At 39.4% G+C, this 25097-nt stretch overlaps 1 protein-coding gene across 3 annotated transcripts in view; it reads left to right on the top strand.

The window, feature by feature from the left end:
* The window catches only part of akap12b (A kinase (PRKA) anchor protein 12b), a 53246-nt gene that overhangs the window by 20762 nt on the left and 7387 nt on the right, over nt 1-25097 (top strand). For 2 of the 3 annotated variants that reach the window (XM_080881707.1, XM_080881708.1), the window contains exon 2: nt 10239-10314. In XM_080881707.1, coding sequence (XP_080737833.1) covers nt 10239-10314 — 76 coding nt within the window. Of the gene's footprint in view, nt 1-10238; nt 10315-22283; nt 22557-25097 lie in introns of those variants that run through there. The other variant, XM_080881709.1, reaches the window with a different exon arrangement.

Genomic DNA, 25097 nt, shown 5'->3' on the forward strand with positions numbered 1-25097 from the left:
TGAGAATAATCCTGACATCCCAGCTAGTGTTACTAAACTTCAGCACAGCCATTTACACAGACAGTTAGAAGACTTCTTAATATTTGGGCTATTTAATATTTCCTCTTTACTGCATAATTCCCATTATAATGGCAACAAAATGACCATAAAGGCTGGATGGAGTAAATTTACTGCCATTTCTGCTTTATCCTTACTGTGTGTTATGATTGACGTTTATAGGTACTTTCCTGGCGAGACTGAAAATATTAGCCTACTGTATCTGTTTATTTCTGCAAGGATTTCAAAATGTATTCAGTCCAATAAAAGCTATTTTCATCCATTGCTCGGCTGTATGAGCTGGGTTTTAAGCCGACTTGATATTAACTTGTTGCATAAATTGCAATAGAGCAGTGGTTCCCAAACTTTTTTTGCTGGGCCCCCCTTTGTTTTACAAGAAAAATGTCCGCGCCCCTCCCCCGCACACACGCACGCACAAACACATCCTCCAACCACACACACCCATATTTTGCTACATTGCGGTTTATGTCACACCTCAAACATTTAGTAAATAATTAAGCAAATACAAGTAATCTGCAATAAATTACAGGTAGTAATAAAATAAACTACTAACTCTTTTACGCTACGTCCACACCTACATGGATGATTTTGAAAACGCAGCTGTTTCATCCACATGTAAATGGCGTTTGGAATCACCGAAAACGCAGTTTTTTAAAACTCCTTTTTTGTGTTTACGTGTGGACGAGGAATACAGAGTTCGTCACACAACGTCAAAGGTATGTGCCTTTTTTCACGTCACGCTGTGTGTATTGTTTACATGAGATGAATTGCAGAATGGCAGATAGAGACAAAATACTATGACTATCTTCAGTTTTTACACGCTTACATACACACACGCAGTTACTGTCCCTCCATTTCAGTGGCGTGTCTAGAAAATTTTTGTTGGGGGGGCCAGGTAGGGGCACAGATTTGGAGAAGGGTGGCAGATGTAATTGGCAGATAATGTTAAAAAAAATCTACCAACCATTAACCATAATTCAATAACCCTATAAACCTAATAACCGAATGCGCTTTTAACTCTTATTAGAATGAGGTTTTAACCACTACGGTGCAAAGTTTTTAGATACTGCGTTGATAAAGTACAAGAGATACAATCAGTGCTTTGTCAGTGTTTTTTCAGCATTCAAGGACAGCAATATTTGCATGGTATTTTTACTGACATATAGTGCACATATGTTTTGGGCAAAACATTTTTGAATATTAAAATACGAACATTTTTAGCCAGTGCCAATGCAAAACTTTATCTGCGTATTAAAAAAAGAAGATAATCTTCTCACAAACTGGTGTTTGATTTTGAAACAGGAAAAAAGTGGGGAAACAAATGAAAAGACTAACATTTGAATGAAACCTGAAAGCAAGTAAATACTTTCTATGCTGCCTTATGGTAAACTTTGGTAATATTGATAAAGAACAACACTGGCTGATGATGAAATACAGTCAGCTGGCATGGGGACACTGCCAGTATTAACTGGCATAAACATCAGCTGATACTAGAAATTAATGTTAAATAAATTCTAACAACAGCTGATCAAGCTTAAATGTGCTGCTGTTGTTTACCGCGACATCCGCTGGGTTCCTCTTTCTGCGCCAGAAAGAGGAACCCAGCTGATCAGAAAAGCCGATCAGCTGATCATTGATCAGTTTCATGATTGAAGTAGGAACAGGAGAGGGAGGGGGAGAGAATGAGAGAAGCAGAGGCAGCTGTGCAGCAAAGACACAGAATAACTCCAGCTTTGTGTCTTTTTTTCATTATAGCGAAAGTACGGGACAAACTGTGTCTCTTCTCAGCTCAATACGAAACGCGTAATATTGTCTCTGAATGAGGGACCATTCCATTTTTAAGGAGCCATTGGCAACTCTACTAACTAAACTTATGAATAAAATAAAGTTCACTATCAGTAACATCATAGCACCCACCCAGCTGTATAGAAACTCTGTCATGCTAGCTAGTACGAATTACTGTAACTGACTGTAAAAAGTCAGCACAACGAAAATAAACTACCCCTAAACTTGGTTTATATCTGACCCAGATAGACTGCAGGTCATAACTTCTTACCTGAAGTTCAGTTCACCTGACACTCGGACTGGCGGCTGCCTCGGGTCTCTCCTCCTGCCTCCCCTTCCCTCATCCACCTGCTGGCCTCTGTGGAAGCTCCGCCATAGCCACCACCAAACAACTGAGTTATTTTTACACATCGGCCAGCATCTGGCCAATCCACCACTCTCATTGTTCATGCCGTTACAAAAAAAAAAAAGTCATCAGCCCACGGGCAAATGCCCGGTATGCCCGATGGCCAGTCCAGCTAGGTTAACCTGCAACCAAATCTGCAGCTCCATACAGCTATGTTACGACTTGGATTATATCTTATAACTCATAACTCTTATGCTAGCTCCCCCCAGTAGCCTACTGTCTGAAATATTCGATGGTTGCAATAATTCTTTAAGTGTTATTTTTTCCTTGGTATTCTAATTTCACCGAAGTTTACTAAACTCAACAAACTTAATATTAATTACAGGGACATTTATTCTCTCCTCATTTTCTTTCGCCGAAAAATTGTTTTCTGCGGTGCTGTCTTTCGTGCTTGGCTCTCCGAGTCCTACCTTTGCTAACCTTATGCTCATAGTGCAGAAGCTGATGCTGTATTCACTTACACTCGGATATCTGAGCTTCACTGTGAAAACATAATCGTACATTTGATATTTGATTGAATTTTATTGTTTTAGCTTCGGGGTGGCACCTGGGGTGGCCAGTCTGGTAGGGGGGGTGGCCTGATCATCATCACCCCAGGCCACCCCGCTGGACACGCCACTGCTCCATTTAGAAAGGCAGAGGCGTCACCGTGTAATTATTTTACATGTAGTTGTTTTTTTTCCTGTGTAATAATATTCAACATAGCTATCAATACATTTTTCAAAAAATGCCTCTCTGTGCAAAATGGGTTTAAAAACATAAACAGCTGTAGGAGTCCGTGATTTGAACCGGGGGAACAAATCGTGGCAGGATCAGCCTGATATTATTTGTATCCCACTGTAACTTTACTGTATAAAGAGCTAACATCTCCAAAATGTCAGGAGTAGTTAGTCATTACAACAAGTGTTTGTGAACTAAAAATCAAGAATGTGGGCTACTGTTTGTCCCTGATTTGAAGAGCCCAGCGTGTGCTCCCAACAAAGGGAAAACCAGTTCTGCAGGGGAGGCCTACCTTGGCACTTGTGCAGGTGAAACCAAAGGGCAGACATGCTTCACCATATTTTCTAGTCTTTGGCTTAGAATGAAGTTGGTTTGGAAACATATTCAGCTATGCTTCATCTCCTGCTTTGCGTTTGTGTGGGCGCCCCGTGCTAGCAGTGTTCAAGCGTTGGTTTTTTTTCCCCTTTCATACCGCGCCCCCCCTGCAATGGCTCTGCGCCCCCCCTAGGGGGCGGGCCCCACACTTTGGGAAGGTCTGCGATAGAGCTTCAAAAGAACAGGTGTTTTCGATTAGACTGTAACAAATCCAGACTATAAACCCAAAAGATTCTGCTGTTTTTCTACATGTGAGCTCCTAAATCAATTTCACCAACAATTCAAGGGTCATTTAACTGTAGACTTTTAGATAACATCCTAAAGACATCCCTGGACTATTTTATCTAGAGATTTAAAGGAAAAAGGAGGGTCATCAAACTTTATTTACAGAACTTAATATCTTAGACTACATGCTTGGTTTTTTTCCCCATTAGCTCCATTCTCCTGCTTTCTGTATAAAGGATATAAATCTCCTCTGTTGCCCTTTGTGAAGTGATTTAGAAGACAGCAGGTTGTCTCTATGCTGGAGCCGATGAGCAAAGGCGCAGCCAAGAAGTAAATGAAAGAGCCAGATAAGAGGTATAGGAAAAAAATAGATAAAATGAAGATAAAAGTGAAAGCACAAAGAAAATCTATTCTGAATCCTTTTGCTTTCACAGACTAATTACAATTTAAATAATTCCTTTAATGAAGGTGCACTAAACCTCATGGATTTATAGAGAATGGTCTGAAAACGAGAAAATATCCCATGAGCAGGAGCTTTCTGGGTAGAAGTGACTTGTTGATGGCAAAAGTAACTCAAAATTACCGTGAAGGTATGCAGAAAGCCAGCTCTAAAGACACAACATATCAAACCTTGACGCAGATGTGCTACAGCAGCAGAAGACCACACCACTTCTGTCAGCTAAGAACAGGAAACCGAGGCTGTAGTTAAGAGATAAGATAAGATAAGATAGAACTTTATTAATCCCTCGGGTGGGTTCCTCTGGGAAATTCGATTTCCAAAAAAAGCACAGCAACGACCGAAGTTACAGTTACAGAATTGTTATACACACACACACACACACACACACACACACACACACACACACACACACACACACACACACATACATACACACACACACACACACATATATATAAATACAGAAACAAATATAAATAAAATATACAAAGGGGATAAATAGAATAAATAGGAATAAAAAATAAAAATACAAGTGAATTGCACATTTCAAGTATTGAGTCTATTGCACTGTTGACTATTTACAAAAAGTATTGCACAAAAGGTATTGTACAGTGAGGTGAAGAGGCACTACAGCTTAGTTGTTCCCCCCTCCTTTGTCCTCTGTTTGCATGGGCTCACCAAATTTGGGCAAGAAAAGAATAGAAAACGGTTGCCTGACTTCAGTCACAAAGCTTAAATGATCTCAAACTGCTTTCTTCAGCATGAGAGTGAGTTCACTGTACTCAAATGACCTCCACAGTCACCAGATCTCTACTTTGGTTTCTGATATGTTAGACATCATGCCCATCTGCCAGTGCAGGTCAATTCAAATAAACTGCAGCTTTTTTTTGCAAGTGTAAATGGTGACTCAGCAGGTTTGGTAAGTGCTACAAAAAAGTGCTTAATGCATGTGTAATCCCTCAAGTGGAAGAGGCTGAAGAAAAGGAAGGGGAAGATGAAATCACTCTGTGAGTGCTAGGCTGCTTGGGATAAATGAACATGAGACAGGAACATGTTAGAAGTGGTGAAAGGGGCTGTAAGAGAGGAAGGAGGTGTTTACTACTACTCGCTCTCTCTGACTCTGTGCTACCCTACCGCATGAATACTACAAGTAAACATGTGCATTCATGTGTGCTGTGTCTTATCTTGCTGTTTTGTCAGTTTATGCGGTCTCATTCTAGACAGCAAAAATAATCAAATCTATTCATAGACAGAAATGTGACTTCTCAAATGTTTTTCATTGGGCTAAATTAAATCTGATCATATTACACAGGAGACAAGACAAGAGAAAACAACAGCATGGAAAAAAACAAGAGGAGATTACTTTTTCCATGCTGTTGTTTTCATAAGCAGACATTTCGTTATGTGGCCATTCCTTGTGCACTTTTTTCCCCGAGCAGGAAGTCTGTCTTTAGATCTTTGTGGCACACCATGCTGACCAGACAGACATCAAAAAATGCACAACTGGCAGTGAAACGGTGACTGATTGCGTCCAAACACTCGAAAAGAAATTCAGAGTTACTCAGGCGTCACACCACTTTTCAGTGTTTGGGCCGGTTCACTTTCAGTTCAATGCAATAATAAAATGCAAGAAAAATTCCTTTAATACCAAGAAAATTTTCAATCTTCAAGAATGTATATATGACATAATATGACATTACTGAATGTCTATCCTTACCTGGTCACATGCTGATGCACATAGATAGTATTGCCTTTCATATGACATTAAAAACCTTGACAAAAAGAAACCCTATCCTTGCTTAGCATCATTGTTGGGTAAGATTTAAAAAAGGCATAAACAGCAAAATTGAGACTAATTTGATGCAAAATAAACCTAAGATATCATCTGTTTGCTCATGTGGTTCAGGTCAGAGATTTGTAAAGTAGATGAAATTCCAATCTAAAGACAACCCAAGTTTAAAATTGATTGTTAAGTGTCGCTGCGGTTTCTATAGGAATTTGCATTTGTTTTCTCTATAAAGTATGACATTAAATCTACATGTTCCCAAATTTTACATGCCCATCCATTCATGTGTATATATACCCAACCAGAGAAAAATTTCAATATTTGAATATTTTAGATATTATATCAAATGCAAACTTTTTTAATTGAATTTTCTTAAATATTTTGCTGAACTACAGTATAAACCTCATCTTGAAGCCAGCTCTGGTGGTAATAATAAGCCTATTTATTAGCAAATTATTGGAAAAATTCAGTTCAGATGCTTATTGTGTAAATTACAATCTTTTATCCTCATCAATTCCACTGAGACTTCCCTTTTAAAGGTCTGTGACGATCTTTTAATGGTATCAGGTTGGCCTTTGACCATACTATGTCACTTAATAGGCTTAAGGGCTGGTATCTCTGGCTCGGCATTAAACAGCTTTTCCACATATTTATCTGGCAGGAATTTATTTGTTAGCCTGAGTTCTCCTCTAACACTATTTTTCTAAACTGTGGGGTCTTGACTGTTCTCACTTTTTATTACTTTGATAATAAGTTTGTGGATATATGTCTGTGAAAAACACTTTATGAATCAACTTTACTTTCTTATTTTTAGTTAAGGATAGACAGCATTAGCAGTTTTTGGTAAAAACTGAACTGAACCGTTTGTGATTAGAAATAAAAACAAAAGAGAAACATGATAATAAAAAGACATCCAGACATTAATTGCAAGGTTAATCCTGTGTGATGACCAGAAACGCTGCACCCACAACCACCACCCTCATTGCATTTCAAAATTATGAGATGCAAATTCTTTCCAAATATGCATAAATTCTTAGGGATACTTTCCCTTGCCCACCATGTTCGGGTAAGGGACGTGAACATTTGGAGAAGGTGGAGTCAGGTGTTAGTGGACCTGTGGAATTTTGGTGAAGGGGACAAGGAATCCTGGGAATGTCGCAGGGTTGGAGGAGAGTTGATGGCTCACGTGCTAAATGTGATCACAGGTCCTGATGGCTTGAAAAGGACAAAAATGACAGCCCCACCCTCCCCTGCATGCAAGCATTTGACTGAGTGAAGATTTCATTTTACATGAATGGGGTATAAATGCTCTTTTTACCCTGTTTTGCGAGCGAACCTTAGACACAGATCTAGACGGTGGGATCCTACAGACATTGTTGCTCAGAAACTCCAGGAACTTTTGAGAGCTGTGTTTGAAAGCTCATGCACTGGTTGTAGTTAGGGTTTTAATCGGTGAAAGATGTCAAAATTAAAGGAAAAAATGATGTCTTGCAGCAAATTGCAGCTTGCATGATGCACATATTGTGAAACAGGCCTCACAGTTCCAAAAACAACTCACATTTGTTGGCTTTGAGTCATTTATTTCTCTTTTTTTTTTTTTTTTTTTTTTGGCCTGTCCCGTTTGGCTCTTTTGCCATCAGAATTGTTGTCTAAAGGCAAAGAAAGATGCCCAACGGATTTACTTTACCAAACTGACCATCCCAGCCTTGCCGTAATGGTCCATTTGATTCACCTTTTATTGTTTATTTTATTTTCACTTACTGAATACGGGACAGACTTGACTGGGGGAAAGAAGGGGAGAAAGAAAGAGGGAAAGAGAAACAGCTGAGAAGAGGGACGGGGGAGAAGGGCAAAAGACAAAAACCAACAGAACGGGCAGAGAAAAAAAAATGCATATATCAATCACCTGGATCACTTGCTGAGAAAGAAAAAAGAAAGCAAGCAGAAGAGAACAAGAGTAATAGAATAAACAACATCACAATGATATATGGGAATATGACAGTAAATACTAAATGTTAAACATTATTGTGCAGCACATAAGATCAACAGAACACAGTGTGCTTTGAGGTAGGAGCCAAAAAGGGTGTAGTTTGTGGGTGTGATCACCCGTGTGTACACCTGTGAGCATGGACGCGCTTGTTTTTTGTTTTTTAAAAGGTTCCTTCATGTAATAATCTGCTAGAGGGTGTGGGGGGTCTGATCAATAGATCAGACCAGCCTTTGAATCAGATAAGGATTAGAAATTTTCTTTCTTCTAGTATAGAAAATTGAGAAGTCAAACAAGCGGTTGGCAAATTTTCACTCGAGTATCACATTCCTGGATGGATGAACGTTTTAGTACGAGTGAAAGAAGAATCAAATTTTTCATGACTTCACGATGAGGTACTGAACTTTGCTGTACGAGCTGGGCGATGATTAAAACTTAGACTGCATTGTGCTTTTCAAGTAAACATGTTTTCAGATGACTGATTTCACAGCTCATTATAAGCCAATACAAACAAGTAAGATATTTGACCAATTCAACAAAGTTCAGTGTACTGAAATGTTCATGGTTGCAGTATTGACAGAGTTCAGAGGCAATTATGAGACTTTTGTACATCTAGATCTTCTGTATAATGAAGCCATATGTCATAAGTTGGTGTTCTTGCTAACAGAAAAGAAAAAATAAGATTAGTACTTTAAAAGATCACAGATCAAATAAAACCATAAATATAAACCATGTCAGCCAAGGATCTATTGGCTGATCTTTAACATTGCAGGAAATTTCTCTGATCAAACTTCAGCTTCATTATTTCAAATCTAAAAGAATTAATTAAATCTAAAAGAATTAATCTGTTAATCTGTTTTTCCTGTCTTGTTGTCCTCATCCTTTCCATTTGTCCTTGTACACCAAGTGGTTACACCACCATGTCGGTCATCCCTCCAGGTGATGATTGAGTCTCCCTGCACTCTCCTAATCTGGTCCCATTTTCTTTTAGTTCATCCCTCTGACCTGTCCCAAGCAGATTGTTTCCTTCGTGGTGTCATTTTTCAGGGCTTTCCTAGAGAAATCGGGAATAGAGCCCGACTTGTCCATTAGTTATATTAGCACCTCAGTGGGGAGGCTCTGGTTCCTTTTCCCCAGGCTGTGAAGGACAAAAGCTTGGGCCTGCCTGCAATTGTCCACCTGTCAGTCAGAGTTGGTGGCAGCCAGAAAAACTGTCAATGCTCAGATCCTCAGATAAGAGTCCTGTGAACCCGGCTGTGTGTTGTTAACTCTGTTAACACACTCGTCCATGTTACAAAAAACAAGTAAGAAAAGCCACTTTAAAAAAAAAACAACCCAGTAAATTATTGCTGTGATTTTGGTGTATTTTCTCTTTTTCTGAGTACTAAAAAATTACTGTAGCTATTTTCAAGATTTGGTCACTGTTTGCTTTGTAAAATAATTACTTCAGTGTGGTGAATTTGATGTTAATTTAATTTAATGAGAGGCTATTGAGCAAAGAGGCCATTAGGTTAGTTGACTCAAACCCAAATTTTACATCATTACTATCCGATTTTTAATGAATCACTAAGAATAAAAAAAAGGAGCATGTAATCATAGTTTTTGCTTTTTTTTGTTAACTTAAAAAATTTGGCTCAGTAGCATCAACAAACTCTGGTTTGTTCAATTCACCAGCAAAACTAGCTTGGTATTTAATATTTCTAAATTGGCTTGAGGTTTTTTCTTGCACAAAGACAGGAAACAAATGAAAACAGTTTGCTGGGTCAAATTACAGCTCCAACACTCTCATACCAACACCTGGAAAGCTCTTGGAATAACATTTTGAATATTGTTTGCTTAATCTATAAACAAACTGTTACAGTCTGTGGTTTTATAGGGAGTTTAACAAATGTTGTGGGTGGTCAGACAGCCTGCTGCCAAGGAATACTTCCAGCAAGCAATTTCTATTGCTAAGCCAGTTGTTGTTTTACATTTCTTCCCATTTACAGATTAAACAAACACTATAACGCTTGATAATTAGAAAGCTTTCGAGGTTTTGGTGGTGTGTCTTTGAGCTTCTCCTCATGCCCAATTATTCCCAGTCTCTATGCTAAGCTACAGAAAGCTAAACGAGTCCCTTGCTGCCCTAGCTTCACAGTGACCACAGACAAAACATAAGCAACATTAAAGAATCTGTAAAGTTTCTTTAAGTTAAGTTTGATTGTGTTACTTGTTGAGTAAATGCTTCCCCTTCTTCCAGTTTTTATGTTAGCTTGTGCTAAGCTAAGCTGCTATATCCGATGCTAGCTTTATGCTTAGCAAACGGAAAACAGATATCTTAAAGTCGGGAAATATATGTGTATCCACATATGTTAAACTTTCCCTTTAAAGAGAATTAACAGCAGTATGCTATATGTGTGAAATGTATTTATTTGTTTTTCTTTGCTGTTCTTTTCAGTCTTTGCAGAAGAATGGACAAATCTCCAGCATGACTAGCCTGAACGGACACTCGGAGGACAACACGCTAGCAGAAGGTGTGTATGCGTGTGTGTTTCTGTATTGCTTGGAGTGTTTATTTACTCTGTGTGTGACTTTGGGAGCTGTTTCTTTGGTGAATGTGGTTAAGCGGTGACCATGTGTGTGGGTGTTTGTGTCTGGGGTTTTGTCCTATGTCTTAAGCAGCAGCAGAAGGTAAGCTTGTTTGTGTGAGGTCTGCTTTCAGTGTGTGTGCGTGAAGAATTCTTGTGTGCAAATGTCTTCATGGCTTTGCATGATCTAGTTGATACTAACCTAATCCCTTTGTCAACACACAAGGGACAGTTACATGAGCTTTTCTCACTGGAGCCGCACACACTCGCTCTTACATGCCCACATACCAAGATACTCCTTTACTCTCTTTTTTCATCTTTAGCTTAGCAGTTTACTGGATTCGAACTGAACTTGCATTCGCTTCTTTTGTGAATATACATATATCTCTTGAAAAATGGCAGAAATCTAACTATTTTGTTCAATAAAATTAAGAGTAACATTTATTTCCCAAAAGAAAATATAAAAATATTGATTGGTAGAAGATTCTTTATACAGAAGTAAGCCTCATTTGTTATTTTCTGACAAATGAGACCTACTAAAGAGAAATGGTTTATTTTGAAAGATATTCTAAGGAAATTGTAAATCAGTTATCTTTTAAAAGCATTAAACAGTAATAAACTGTGTAAATTAGTTTTAACATGTGCATCAACCTGCTCTGTTCATCTCCTGCAGCGCCTGTCCATCACTAAAGCTGCGTTTGTTTATTTTTAATGCTATCTCTATCGTGTCCCGCTCAGTCTGGGATGGCTGCAAGGGCACGTACGCCCTCCTTAAATATTTATCAGGCCATGACCCAGGGCCCAGCACAAAGCAACCTGTGCACTTCATAATATGTTATGGCCCAGGGGAAGGAGTAACCCTACACTACTTAAAACACAGAGATATGTCACATACTACTCTGTCAAATAACTTATTTAATAAGGTATTTAATGAAGCAAATCTGTCCATCCATAGAGTAACCCAATACTCTTCTCAGTGCCGAAGTACAGATTGTATGAGTTGATGTGGCATGTAGACTTGAGCGAGTAATTCTGTTGGGAAAGTAGTTGCTTCTGTGGCCCTGTACTCTAATTTAATCACTATTTGGAAATTTATAGAGCAGAAAAGAGGGTATTCAGATGTTTACCTTATTGGATGTACTTGGGTCGTATGCACAAATAGAAACTGCTGATTAGTTAATTTATTTGTAGAAAACCAAATAATTTAATTTAGGTTAAAATAATTAAATTTTTTGAACACAAGTGACTCGTTTGTTTCTGAAGACCTGATTTTCTAACCCTCGATCTTAGACTTTTGGCTGTAGTCAGTTTAAAATCATCTGTGATAAATGAGGGGTGTCTCTAACAATATACCCTGATTTTTCTTCTTTTTCAAGATTTTTTTTTATTAATTAAGTCTTTAAACTAGCGATTAAGACCATGACCATCAGGAAGGTACATACTGAAGGTCGCAGATCAAGTGAAAAACTTGGTAATTTTATCCTTAACCTCTTTAAATTTGGGCTTTTTTAAAGCCAGAGGAGTCACCTTGTGCTGGCCGTTACACAAATTTGCTTTAAAGCACTGCCTTCACCCAGGCTTAAGATCCGTGGTCCATCCTGCTAATTGTTCCAAATTGGAAAGTTAAAAATTTACATGGAGATTCACTTGAACCCAATGCATATATATAATATTTCTTAAAAAAAAGAAATCAAATTTGTCTTTTGTTTAACTTTGACAAAAAAAAACAATGTCTTATTTGACCCCATTCCACCTGATGTTCTCAGTAAGCCGGACCTAAACAAAAAAGACAAAAAACTGAAAACATCAGAGGTTCTGAAGAACTTTCAAGGCTACAGATTAGAAGAGTACAGGGGAGTGAAAGGAAGAGAGTTACACAATACACAGAGAGAGAAGATAGAGGAGCAAAAGGTATGGAAGAATTTCACATCCCAGCAGCGCTCTTCCTCTTGCGCAGCCTGATAAAGGCAGCAATGCATTATGGGAGACAGGAAGAGAAACAGAATCTTTCCGATAACAGCAAAAAACAACAAAAGACTGGATGTAGATCAAAAGACCCGACACACATGCAAACCCACAACCATAATCTCTCTCTATCAGGTAAAACAGAGTGTTTATAGTTAGGAGGCCAGCCCAGGCATGAAACTCCCCAAACACATAACACACAAGCCAGTAGTGTAGTGGCCTCGTTGAAGATGCCTCCTAATATGATAAAAATCCATATGTAGGTGATCAAGAAGCAAAACATATATGTTGGATATATGTTTAGAAATGATATGTTTAGCATATATGTCAAACTCAATTTCCAGTACCTTTGTCAGCAGTCAACACGCATGAACCAGCCACTAACTAAAGTAGTATATAAATAAATAGCATATAAATAACTGAATTCAACCTAGTACCAATTTACTCAAAACTTAGCACAGTATTTGTGAAAGAGCAAATGTGTGGTCTAGTGTAGATTTTATAGGGCCATTATATTTTTATCAAAATGTGATAGGAAATTCTCTACATTTCTATTTGAAAATCTTTCCTTAACCTCCTAAGACCCAAACTCCTCCGTGGCATTCGTTTTTAATTGCTCTTTGATATTTGGGCTGACTGGGACCTGATGAATGTAAAAACAAAGAATTACCCGATTCTTTTTTTTTTTTTTTTTTTACCAAAATTTTGTTTCTGAGAAAAATAAGAGCCACATATGAGGATATTGGTCTAAAATTCCAATAGCACAGTGGCAGTATAACATCCTCGTAAGTGGATATCAGGCCCTTGTAGAGCAAAATTTCGTATTTTGGTCTAAACAACCCAAAATGTGATGTCCACATATGTGGACGCCAGGTCCTAGGAGGTTAAGGCTGCCAGAGGCTTTGAAATTAAGGGTTTTATGACACTATCCCAGGTAGACAGAGAGGAGTTCAATAAATATTGCATGTTTGTAAAGTTCTGAAGAGGCACTCTGAATTTTTGGAGGCAGGAAGATTAAAAATAGGTAAAGAGAGGAAACAACATAAATGATGCAGCTACCGATTACGTAACCCAGTGCAAGGCCTCGACCCTACAAAACTAGCTCCAAATGCATCAACATCACTTCATTTTTTTGTCTCCCCTATCGCTTTTTGTGTACACTTTTTAATTATATTAGCAACAGGATAGATTTTTATGTGCTCTGTTTTCCATTTAGATGTGCATAAAAGCCTGCATGTGTGATTCAGGGGTGTGGATGAGTTAGGGGTGTAATGGGAGCCTAAAGAATGACATGAAAGCTGAGGTAATTCACTGGCCAGAGCATTGAGAGACCCTCCCAGATGGCTCACAGACTCAAAAAAAAAGAGGACAGATTAAGTTTTGTGGAAGCCTTCAGAAGGAAGACACTGCTGACTGTGTGAGTGTGTGAATGCGTTCGGACATGCCTGTTTATCTGCAGTGCGACCGGACATCATTCGCTGGTCAAATCATCCGTGTTTGTTTGTTACATTCCACCCACGGGACTGGTGGGTGCGGTTCACCAAACTGAAGTCAATTTAAAGAACGCATTCATTAACGTGTGTGTGCGTATCAGTTTTAGATACTTTAAGAAATGTAACTGGATTTAAAGCTTTCTGTCATTCACTTCAGAAATGCTGCTTCAGAAATTATGTTGAAATGTGTTTATAATCATTAGGCTGAGTCACTTCTGGGTTTATAGGTTGTTTAGAAAGACATCACTCTGAGCTTAAGCCATTTGCTTGTTCTGACGTCTTATAGACTAAACAATAAAAGTAGTGGACATGCTAATAAATACCGACAGCTCCTCGTCAGAGCTTAGTGATTGTCGCACAAGGAAAAGTAAAGTAAGCAAAGGTTTTTCAAGTGCTGCTGGTCCCTGCTAGTTCCCTTGTGTCTTCCTGTACTTCGTTTTTATTACTTTTTTGGTTGCAGGTGTAAACTTTAACATTGTGTTGCAGTCTGGTAGGCATGTGTGTGATCGTGTTTAATGTGAAGCCATGATTTCATCCCAGGATGGGCTTGCTCGGGCTTGGCTCCGGGGAATACATGACTGCGTTGCCAAAATGTTCATCATGCCTGTGGAAGGGACCTCTCCCTCCACTTAAGCTCTGTCTGATCTCTGCCAGTAAAGCTTCGAGTTCCTAACACAATCCAGCCGCTGGATTTCTCCTCTTGGATTCCTGCCCCATATTACTTTTACATTCCAACTGACAATACTCATTACAGTCGACAGTTGTGGTTCAGATGTTTTGTGCATCTTTTTCTACTGCCCTTACAGTACTGGAAGGAATACGTGCGCTCTTGATTTGTACTGTGAGTGCGAGGAGGCTGCAATCCATTAACTTGCCTTGAGATGTCAAAAGGATTTCTCCAGCTACAAATAAAGGAAGATGTCCCACAGGAAAGTGTTAGAGAGGCTGAGTTTTATACCGGAGTGCTTGAAAGCCCCTCGGTCCCCCAAGATCCATCGTTGTGCAGTTATGACTGCAATTATGTCCATTTGTGCTGCGTGTTTTATTTAGTCTTTAGGTATGAAGTGGGTGCTTCAGGGTAGGAGATAATAAGAGAACTCTATTAGAAAGCTGTCAGCTGCTGATCAGGCAGGAGGCTTTTCCCCTCCTAGTCAAGCATAGCTTGCAGCTCATAGGGGTAACAAAATGTTTAATGTTGCAGCTGTTTAACTCTTGCTCAGTTTTAAAAAGTCCACATGATCAGCAATAGAGGAACAGACAGCAATACCCCGCTGAGCACCAATCTACCGATGTTTGTTGGATTTTGGGTGGGTACGTTCAGAATTCAATTCAAAGCTCTGATTTCCTATACCTGCTTTCAGTCATGTCAGCAGCAGGCCTTATTATTGATTCCTAGACTAAAACCTTCATCTTATGACCTTTGAGATGTGAGCAGCTGAATACTCGCCACTTTAAGTTGACATTTCTGTGACATTTTTCTGTGTTCCTGTTTTTGCTTTGTTTTGTTTCTCTCTAACATCCTTAAGCCTGTAAGATAAAGCAGGATTTTCTTGATTTTCATTCCCTTCTTGCCAGGTCACATCACCATGGTAGCTTATGCTGTAAACCTAACCTGGTCTGGAGTTGATTATATTCTAGATTAGAGATTAGCCACCTACTGCCTAATCAGTTCTCTGGAAAATATCATCACCATTGCTGGAAGATCCCGCGGACTCCTGTGTGCAAATTAAAGGAGTGTCTAAAGTTCTTCGGTAATAAATAATGTCTGTGTTTCCCTGTTCATGAGGAAGAAATATAAATTCTTAAATGTAACATTATTTTTCCCCCAATGGCTCCCACCAACAATTCTAATGTTCTATAAGCACAAATATCTGATTCGAAAACTCAGCACCTATTTGAATTCTGCTGGCTTTGTTTGATAACAGCATCAAGGTACCTTTATCAATGCTTAAAAAGCATTGATAAACATGACAAATATGTTTTATTTTAAATTTTCACTGTGTTTACATTTCTACAGCTTATTGCAAAAGTCACACAAAGAGGAAATGTATTATTTATCATTACTTTTGGCTGTTTAAAAAATGATGGTGTAATATGCAGCTGACAGGAAAGTGACCAGCGTCTGGGCTATCTACCAAAGCAGTTTATTAGTCTAATATATATTTTCCATCTACTCTTTTTAGCATCTAAATGCTCAGATATGTGTGCTGGCTATTCCCTGCTGTTGTTTGCTTCCTGCTGAGTGGATAGTGCACAGCTATTTTCATGTTTTTCATTAAAACATGTTTGTGCTATAGCTGGAAGCAGGGTTTATGTTACTACGTTAAAACAAATCTAAAGAGTTACAGAAAAGAGGCTAAAGAACTTAGTGGAGCTGATCGGGGATTCAGTTTGGACTGCTAATTATCAGTATGGTGAAACTGTGAATGCCTAATTTAACATTCAACAAAGATATTTTAATCTGTGATTAAATTAATGTAAAAATGATTTATTAAAGTAGCCTTAATGTACCTTGCAGATGAGTAGAAACTGAGAAAGAATCTTTTTTGCCTCAAAGGTAACCCTCGCTGCACACTTTTAACTCTTAAAATTCCTGATCATTTATTAAAATTCATACAAGAAAACAATCGTAATCGTGTTGTTTTCAAAATCCACCATATTCAAAAACTAGAGCTTTTGAGCCAAACCACAGCATATGAAATGACTAAATTAGGTTGTCAGCTCAGCAGCTTTTAAGTAATAGTCCTCAGTGCACCGGACCTAACAGTTCAGTAATAATTAGATATTTATGGTAGGCTCCCATCAGAGCTTTCAGACCCCCACAGGACCTGCTCGTCTCCATGGGCACTCCTCTCTCATCTTCTCCGGCATCAGGGAACCTAATCTCCCTCTCCCTCCCTAACCTTCTTCTGAAAATGGGCCCAAAATATGTTTGACCCCTCCTCCCCTCCTTCTTTAATGAAATTATCGAGACTCTTCCTAAGCAGTATGTATCCATAAATTATCATTAGTCATTTGTACCTTAAAATTGAGAACAAAATGCTTCTTAAAAAGGTACCAGGAATTAGCCAGTGAGACGAGGTTTTTCACGTGTTTTGGCAGACATTTAGCATAACCGTCTTGGTGCAGGATACCTGATACTTGTACAACTGAGACTACCAGCAGTTGTATCAACAAAAGTCACAAATAATCCAAATTGTTGTGGAATTATTTCCCTCTGTGAGCCGTCTCAAGAAAACTTTGATTTGAACGATCAGTTGAAAGTAAATGTAGGGTTCGGATCAGCATTTTTATACATCAGTCACAGGTAAATGAATATTTGCCAAAAGCTAATGTTAAACAGACACTGGAGTAAGAAAGGAGGATGAGCAACGAGAAAGATCATAAAGGAACCTGAACATGTGAGCCACCTTTGGGTTGAGCAACATTTAGTAATCAGCATTGTGCTTTTTTTGTGGGGGGGTTGGTACACAGCTTTTATCTGGAGTTAGTTTCAATGCACACATTCATTTGAAATGCAGATTAAAGTGAAGCAAAACACACATGAAAGCCTGCATTCTTGTTAAACTGGCAGCTGACGTAAAGGAACACCATTCATCTCCATTCATTTGTAAATGTTGACAGGTTTCAACCTCTAGGAGGAGATCTTAAGATCTCCACTTCTCCGTTTATACATTCCAGTCTGTACTGCAAGACAAGATGATGCATAACAACAACTGGAATGCCAAATTGCTGGGCCAGATATTTCAGGAATGCAGAGGAAAGTGTAGATCAGATGGCAGCTGTTGGCTAAACATACTACTTTGTGAGAACTGTCTCTCCTCGCCCAGATTTATAACCCCCTTTTTGTCTTTATAAAACTTAAGAAAGACCAGCAGTACAGGAAGTGAGCTTAATTGTCTCAAATGTGATATTAGCCAGTTGCGTGCAAGTCAATATTCAATTTAGTGGAGCCAGAAGCTTCTCCCTGATTACTGAAAGCTGTAAACATGACTGTCCCATTGTTTTACAGCAAAACTAAACAAAAACATGGGAGGCATCACAGTCACGGTGTACGCTTCATCACACGACATCACGTAATGTACGGTCTCAGTAAGAAAACGGAAAGATTGCTGGACAGAATGTGCAGAGGACAGAATGACTGTAACTCGAGGAAATGGGAAGAGGAAACTGTGATGTCAAGAAGTGACTATTTCCTGTCCAACATTCTTATCCATCCCTCTGGCCCACACACAAACTGGGGAAGGGGTGGGATGGGGTTTAAAGTGGATAGAAGAGACTGAGGCGAAACTAGTGGGGTAGGATTAAAGGGGATTGCGGTGTGGATTTGGGGAATAAACTACAGTCTGAAAAGGAGAAAGAAGAATTAAAAAATGTGGAAGGCAGGAAAGTCACTGAATGAAAAAATCTCTCAGATCTTGAGGGCAGTTTCACACACTTGTTGGCCTCGTTTCCCTTTCCTCCAATTATTTCAATATCACCCAATCCAGCCCTTGGAGGAGTATGAGGCACTTTCTTCTGTGCTATCTAATGATGTCACTCACTTATTTACAGTCACCAAAAAGCCCCTCCACCCAGCACCCTAAACCCCCACCCGCCCAACCACTCAGAACCCCTCCTCAAACATTCCTGAACTCCAGCACGTTTTCCGATTTATCGAGATATGCGAGGCATGTACTGCACAGCATAACGTAACAACACAACTGGTCTTTGTTTGTAGTAAAAAATAGAAGTTTTAATTAAAGGAAAAGACACTTGTTGTTTCACCCAACATTAAAGCTATACAACATTTGCATTTCATGAAATATTCAACCCTAACACAGCATATAAACACTGCACCATTTAAATACAGTGCTGTGAAAAAGTAACTGTTCCTCTGACTCTATTGTAAAATCAAAAGTTAACTATGATTGACCACATTTTCTTAAAAAAAAAAGTGAAGCAGAGTAAAAGATATCAAAAAGTAACGATTTAAAGAAACTCAGGAAACAAAAAGTCAGTCTGGAAAGGGATACAAAGTTATTTCTAAGGCTTTGAGACTCGAGTGAACCACAGTGAGAGCCATTAACCACAAATGGAGAAAAGTCGTAACAGCGGTGAACCTTCTCAGGAGTGGCCAGCCTAGGAAAATCACTCCTAGAGCGCATCAACAACATCTAAAGAACCGCAGCCTTCACTTGCCTCAGTTAAAGTCAGAGTTCATGATTCAACAGTAAGAAAGAGACTGGGCGAAAATAGCATTCATGGGAGAGATCCAAGGAGAAAACCACTGCTGACCAAAGAGAGCACAAAGACTCGTCGCACATTTACCCCACAAAAAAACACCTTGAAGATCCCTCAACAGTTTTAGGAAAGTATTCTGTGGACTGACGAGACAAAAGTTGGAAGGTTTTAGTCACGTTACATGTTAGAGTAAAACTAACACAGCATTTGATAAAAGAACGTCACACGAAGACTCAAACACGGTGGTGGTAGTGTGATGGTCTGTGGCTGCTTTGTTGCTTTACAACCTGGATGACTTGCTGTAATTGATCCAACCACGAATTCTTCTCTCAACTGGAAAATGTCCAGCTATACGTTTATGTTCTAAAGCTCAAGCAGTTACTTTTTCAGACAGAGGCAGGTAGGATTTAATAAATTCAATCAGAAATTAAAAACTCAGGTTACCTTTGTCTAATATTAAACATTTATTGAATGATCTAAAACATGTAATTGATCTTTTTATACTCCTTTTTATACTTTCCTTTCAAGTTCAAATAAGCAATGTAAAACAATCAGATCCGGGCTTCCCAAATGTAAATACTTTATGGTTTTCTTTGTATGAAAAAACAAACAAAATAATCAAATTCTGTGTATTTGAAGGATTTCTGGCTCCAAACTTGCAGATTTCTTGCTGTTTGTAATTATTGGCCAACGGCAGCTCAGCTGGATTCAAAATTGTAATTACTTTGTGCTCTTAAGTTTATATTAAGGCAAACATAATAGTGCAAATATGTAGTACATTTGAATTGCAGTAGTATCAAGTCAGGCCAGGCCAGCATATTTTGTAGACATCTTTGGCAGCAGGACAAATTTAGAGTTGATTGTTCTCTGCTCTGTTTTTAATAATGGTCATTTTAAAGGGGATAGGGATCTTTCCTTTATTGTCTTCAGTGTTTCCCATACAGTGTAGTCTAAATACAATACGTCTCAGCATGTATGGAAGTCCAGGAATGTGATTGATGTGGATGAGTCACATGAAGGAAGCTGGCAGGGAAAAGGAAGACGTGGTTTGACCTACTGGAGGCACTCTATCTAAATTCCCTTCGGTCTGACTCAGTGTTCACTCAGCACAGTATCCTGTCAAAGCGGTCACTTTGTACGGGACGGATAGTGAAATAACTCTTTAATGAGTCAGTAACCGAATAACTTGGATGATTCAAATAAAGAAAGACTCACTGGTGTGTCTGAATGAAATTCTTTTTAGGTGATCAGCATCAGAATAATTAATCTGTAATGACAAGATTTTCTCACTCTAAACCTGTTATTGCACAGATGGATTAAAGTTATATTCTTAGTTAGAGTTAAAATAAGTCTCTATATTACTATAACCAGATCATGGATATAGCATTCATCAGCAAAAATCTGAAGGTTTAATCCATAACGTGATAATAGTGTAATGCTTTATAACTCTATTTAAGTAAATAAAAGAGAATCAAATGACTAAAGTAAAACTGAGAAATTCTGGAAACCATCTCCTCATATTGAGCTTGATGACAGGTACTTTCCAGCCTTCTTGTGACTGTATTGTTTCTTATTAGGTGTTGGGGAACTTTGGAGGCAAATTTCCAAAATAAATGTTTTCTCATTCTTGCTTGGTAATAGATTTGACGGTTCAGAAAGCTGCAATAGTTGGTGCAAAGGTTCTGAGCTGCAAGTAGGCAGACATCTGGGCTCTTTTACTGCCTTCCCTTTAAAATATGTTGTCTATATGGCAGTGTATTTGGCAATCTAATAAAAATCATACTGGTCCCTTTACACATGTTTTTTTTTCTTTGTTGCAAAGATGAACTCTGTTGCTGAGCCTATGCAATGATTTCTACAGCTCAAGCATGTCTCTTTTTTAAGATCACAGTTTTCCAGTGTTGATTTCTTGTCTTTTTTTTTTACAATTTGATTGTCTGCAAGCCCAATAACTCCTTCACAACTGACTCAGTTTAGTAAAGCTGATAAAAAACTCACAGGAAGTGGTGTTAGATAAGGAGAAAATAATATTTCTCTTGCCCATGTTCCTTGGTTTGCCTTGGTTTTTTTTTAGCCTGACATTCTGGAGGTTTAAAAGCTATAAGAAATGTTTTTTTCATAGCATATACTGAAAAATCGGAGCCGACTCTTCAATCGTCTCACTTCTGGAGCCGACACTTACCTTGATTGCTTCGGCTAGACTCTATGTCGATTAACTTCCTCTATGTGAATGCTTTTTCTCACACTTTAAACCTCAAGCACATAAACATTTTCGGCGGCCGCTTTCAGACGGTGCTTGATTACTGTTATCACCCATTTGGGGGGCCGGCTAAGGTGGAGTTCACACATTCCTGTGGGACAATGTTAAAGTGTGACAGATCTGATTATGTTGGTATTTACCTGAGGATTTATCTGCATTCCTTGTCGTCTCTCTTGCCCCACAGACAAAAGCCGAATTAAATGTGTCTGTATTGGAGCAACTGAGCCCCATTAACATTCACAGGGGGCAGGCTGGAACTTGATGGCAGTTCCCATTCATGATTTTGGTGCTTTAAATGAGAACATACTTGAGGTCAGTGTACTAAGATGTCTCAATTTCCATACAGTGCAGTTAACATCCATATTAAATCCTGGATTTCCCTCTGGGTTTCCTCCATCAACATTCCTCTACATGATTGGTGACGTGAGCCACGACACACTGCACGGAAAGCCTGGTGGCCTCCTTAAGAAGTGGAGTAGAGGGGATTCAGGGGGGATGGGGGCGCTCAAGACTGTTTTACAGTTGCTATTTTAGAAATAACATAGCCATGAATACCCACGTCTTTCCTTAAAAGACAGTCATGGGTATTCAAAGGCCGGAGAGGACACCTGTAGAGCGCCCATCCGAGGAAACAATGTGTGTAAAGTTTGCGTCTACGTGACAGTGGGGAGAATAGATGGGACTGGGGTGGGGGTCGCTGGTGGTTTGTACATGTACAATAGTTTTTTGAAGAAGTGGACGACAAAAGCTTCCTCAAAAGGTCACACGATGAGCTCAACTTGTTCAGGCTGGACGCTCAGGTCTGAGGGAGTGTGAGCGGATAAAGGATGAGGAGGAGGAAGAGGTGGGGGTGGTGTGTGTGTGTGTGGGGGGGGTTCATTCAGAACAGCTGAAGAAAGGGAGGTGGGAGGGAGGTAGGGGTGGTCCTAGCATGACATGTGTGTGGGACTATTGAAATGTGTGTGGAGCCCTGATTTCTGTTCATACTGACTGAGAACCACTGGAGGAAAGAGAGAGAGACACACACAGCTTCTGCCCTCTGAGTTAATAATAAGGACGGAGCCAAGTGAAAGAGAGTTAACCTAGTCCGCAGTGAAAGAAATCAACGCTAAAAGGCTACATAGTGTAGGATTTTATAGTTTTGAACTCCAGGTTTTTTTTTTTGCATCTTTATTTATTTTTAAAAGTTTTTTGGGAGAAAGGATTTTTTGGACTTCTACCAATGCTTGGAACAATTACGTTAACAGGTAAGGAGAAGGATTGAGTGGAATATAAGCAATTGCATGTGGACACATTCGGTCTTTTTCAGTACAAGATGCAATTATATCAACTTAAACGTGTAAATAAATAGAGGTGTGGCTGCTGGTTTACTGTGCTTGCATGAGATAATGTTTAAAAGTTAAATGTTGTGATTTATGCTTTTGCTTTACTTTGTTATTTGAGGGAATTTCGAAACCTAAAGCATGTTTTTCTTGTACTGTATGAGGGAGTATGGCCAGAGGCATTGTTGTCCTGAGGGTGTGGTTAAGTGAGTATTGTGGTTTGTAGCTTTCCCGACATAGATGAGTGATTTCACTTTGGGTGCTTCCATTGATCACTATACAGTAGAGCCTTGTTTTTTATTAAGTAAAGTAATCCTGTTACACTGTTACAGTCCTTCTAACAAATATTCTAAGTGTTAAAATACTGACCTACTTCCCCTCATCCCAGAGTATACATCCCTCACCAGCTGCCAAACTTCTTAGTGAGGAAATAATTCACACAGACAGCTGACGATTAGAGATGTATAACGATGCATGCACAGATATGTTTTGAAACCTTGCTTTTAATGTGTGTCGTCATCTCAGCCAGCTGCGCTCCGTGCATCCCATCATGTGAAGTGTTTCATTAGATCAGAGTGGGATCCCAATACCCAGTGGGGTTATTTAACTTAGCCACAGAGGATATAGGGAGGGAGGAGACAAGGGGCCTATGGAATTAATTACATGCCAGGACTGTTCCTTCTTCTGGGACATCTAACCAGGAGATGTTTCAGGCTGGGCAGGGTTGGACTGTTTTGCTTCATGGTGACCCATGGTTTTGGTTTCTATTGTGCGCTGCTGGTTAATTCAGCTTAATTTTGGTTTGTCCTGAGAGGCAATTATGCAGCTGTTGATGTGCCCCATCCCCCTTTGGAGACACTGAGACACTCTGACCACATACAGACGCAGGGTGCAAGACAGAGTCTGTTAGTCTCCTCTCTGTTGGGAGGACAGGGGGCGGGGTTGTCCCTACCTTGGGTTTAACTGACTTCTTTTGTTTTAAGGCTTCAGGTCCAGACTAGGAATTATAACAAGGATTTGCATATATTTTATAATGTTTTACATACTGTATAGAAAGAATAGCTGCTATTCATCCTCCCAACTGACACACCCACCCCCTGCAGAGTGGAGTACATGAACAACAACCAGTTTTTTGCAGTAGTGACAATATTTAATACAAGTGCCTCGCCTCGCCACATGCTCTCACACTCACACATAAACAAAGCCTGTCTCCAGTGGAGAGAAGCATTTCAGCTATGAATGTGTGTGTTTGAGATATGTGACACCCTCTAAAGTGAATTAGAGGGTTGGATGCACCCCCCCCCCCTCTCTCTCTCACACACACACACACACACACACACACTTCTGCCCCTTCATCTCTTAACTGTCTCCTCCTCACCCCTTGTAGCCACCTCACCCTTCGCTCTCACATTCTTTCTAGTACAGTCGTTACTTTAAACACCCTCCTCTTCCTCCTCCCCCCCAGATAAGAGTTGTGTGTCTAGAGGGGAAAAAAAGAAATAAGAAAAATTATGGGCTGGAAAACAGAGATCAAAAAGAGGGGAGAGATGCCAGTAGTCTGTTAAGTCAGCATGGTTCCTGTTTTATTATCAACGTAGATGCACACTACTGTTGCTGGCCTGGCTTACCAACTGTCTGACCCCTCCTCTATACACATTTACTCGGAAAAGTCTTTACTACATCATTATGCGCTCTATTACTGATTTTCTGTTGCTAGCATATGTAAATTGAATTTGCAAAACGTTTAACATGGGTGGTTTTTTTTTTCTGCTGGTCTGTTTTGATGTTTTTTGGTGTTGCCTTTCCAGTTTAACAAGGGTGTGATCGGACCCTGAAAATCACACCTACGTGAGAAAGAGAGAGCCCACTGCCATGTGACACTGATGTAATTAAGAAACCACTCAGGCTTGTTTTTTTCTCCCTGTTTCATTCGTGTTTACATCAGCTGGGTAAAGTTCGCAAAATCCTAATAATTTTCAAACTTCCTCGGGGCTCCAGTGTCTCTTGATAAGAGGAAAGCTGACCAACCCCCTTCCTTTATTTTCGGAGGCCAGAGAGGGTTAGAAGACTATTGTGTTTGAATGCGTATGTGCCTTGGGAAGGGGGTGGGTCCCCATCCATCCTGCTGTGGTGGAATTTGGGTCAAGGGGATTGGGACTTATTCTAAGGGGGGGTAGTAGAGGACTGTATTGTTTGTTTTGTGTATGCTATATGGGCACAGGCAAGACACAGTTTAGCTGAGAAAAAAACAAACAAATAAGCATTCTTGAAATCTGCTGGGATTTAAGTTCTAGTTATGTTTAGCGTATCCTAAATTCTTTTCCTAAACATATGGTGAACCGCGTAGCTCACATTCCTCTCAAGTCAAATTCATGCATAAGATATGGGCGTGCCCTCGTTAACAAGTTGGCATACAAAAAAACACAAACTGTTTGGGTTTTTTAAAACCAAAAAACATTCAAGGAA

Source organism: Rhamphochromis sp. 'chilingali' (genome assembly GCF_963969265.1).
Source record: "Rhamphochromis sp. 'chilingali' genome assembly, chromosome: 5".
Taxonomy (NCBI): Eukaryota; Metazoa; Chordata; class Actinopteri; order Cichliformes; family Cichlidae; genus Rhamphochromis; species Rhamphochromis sp. 'chilingali'.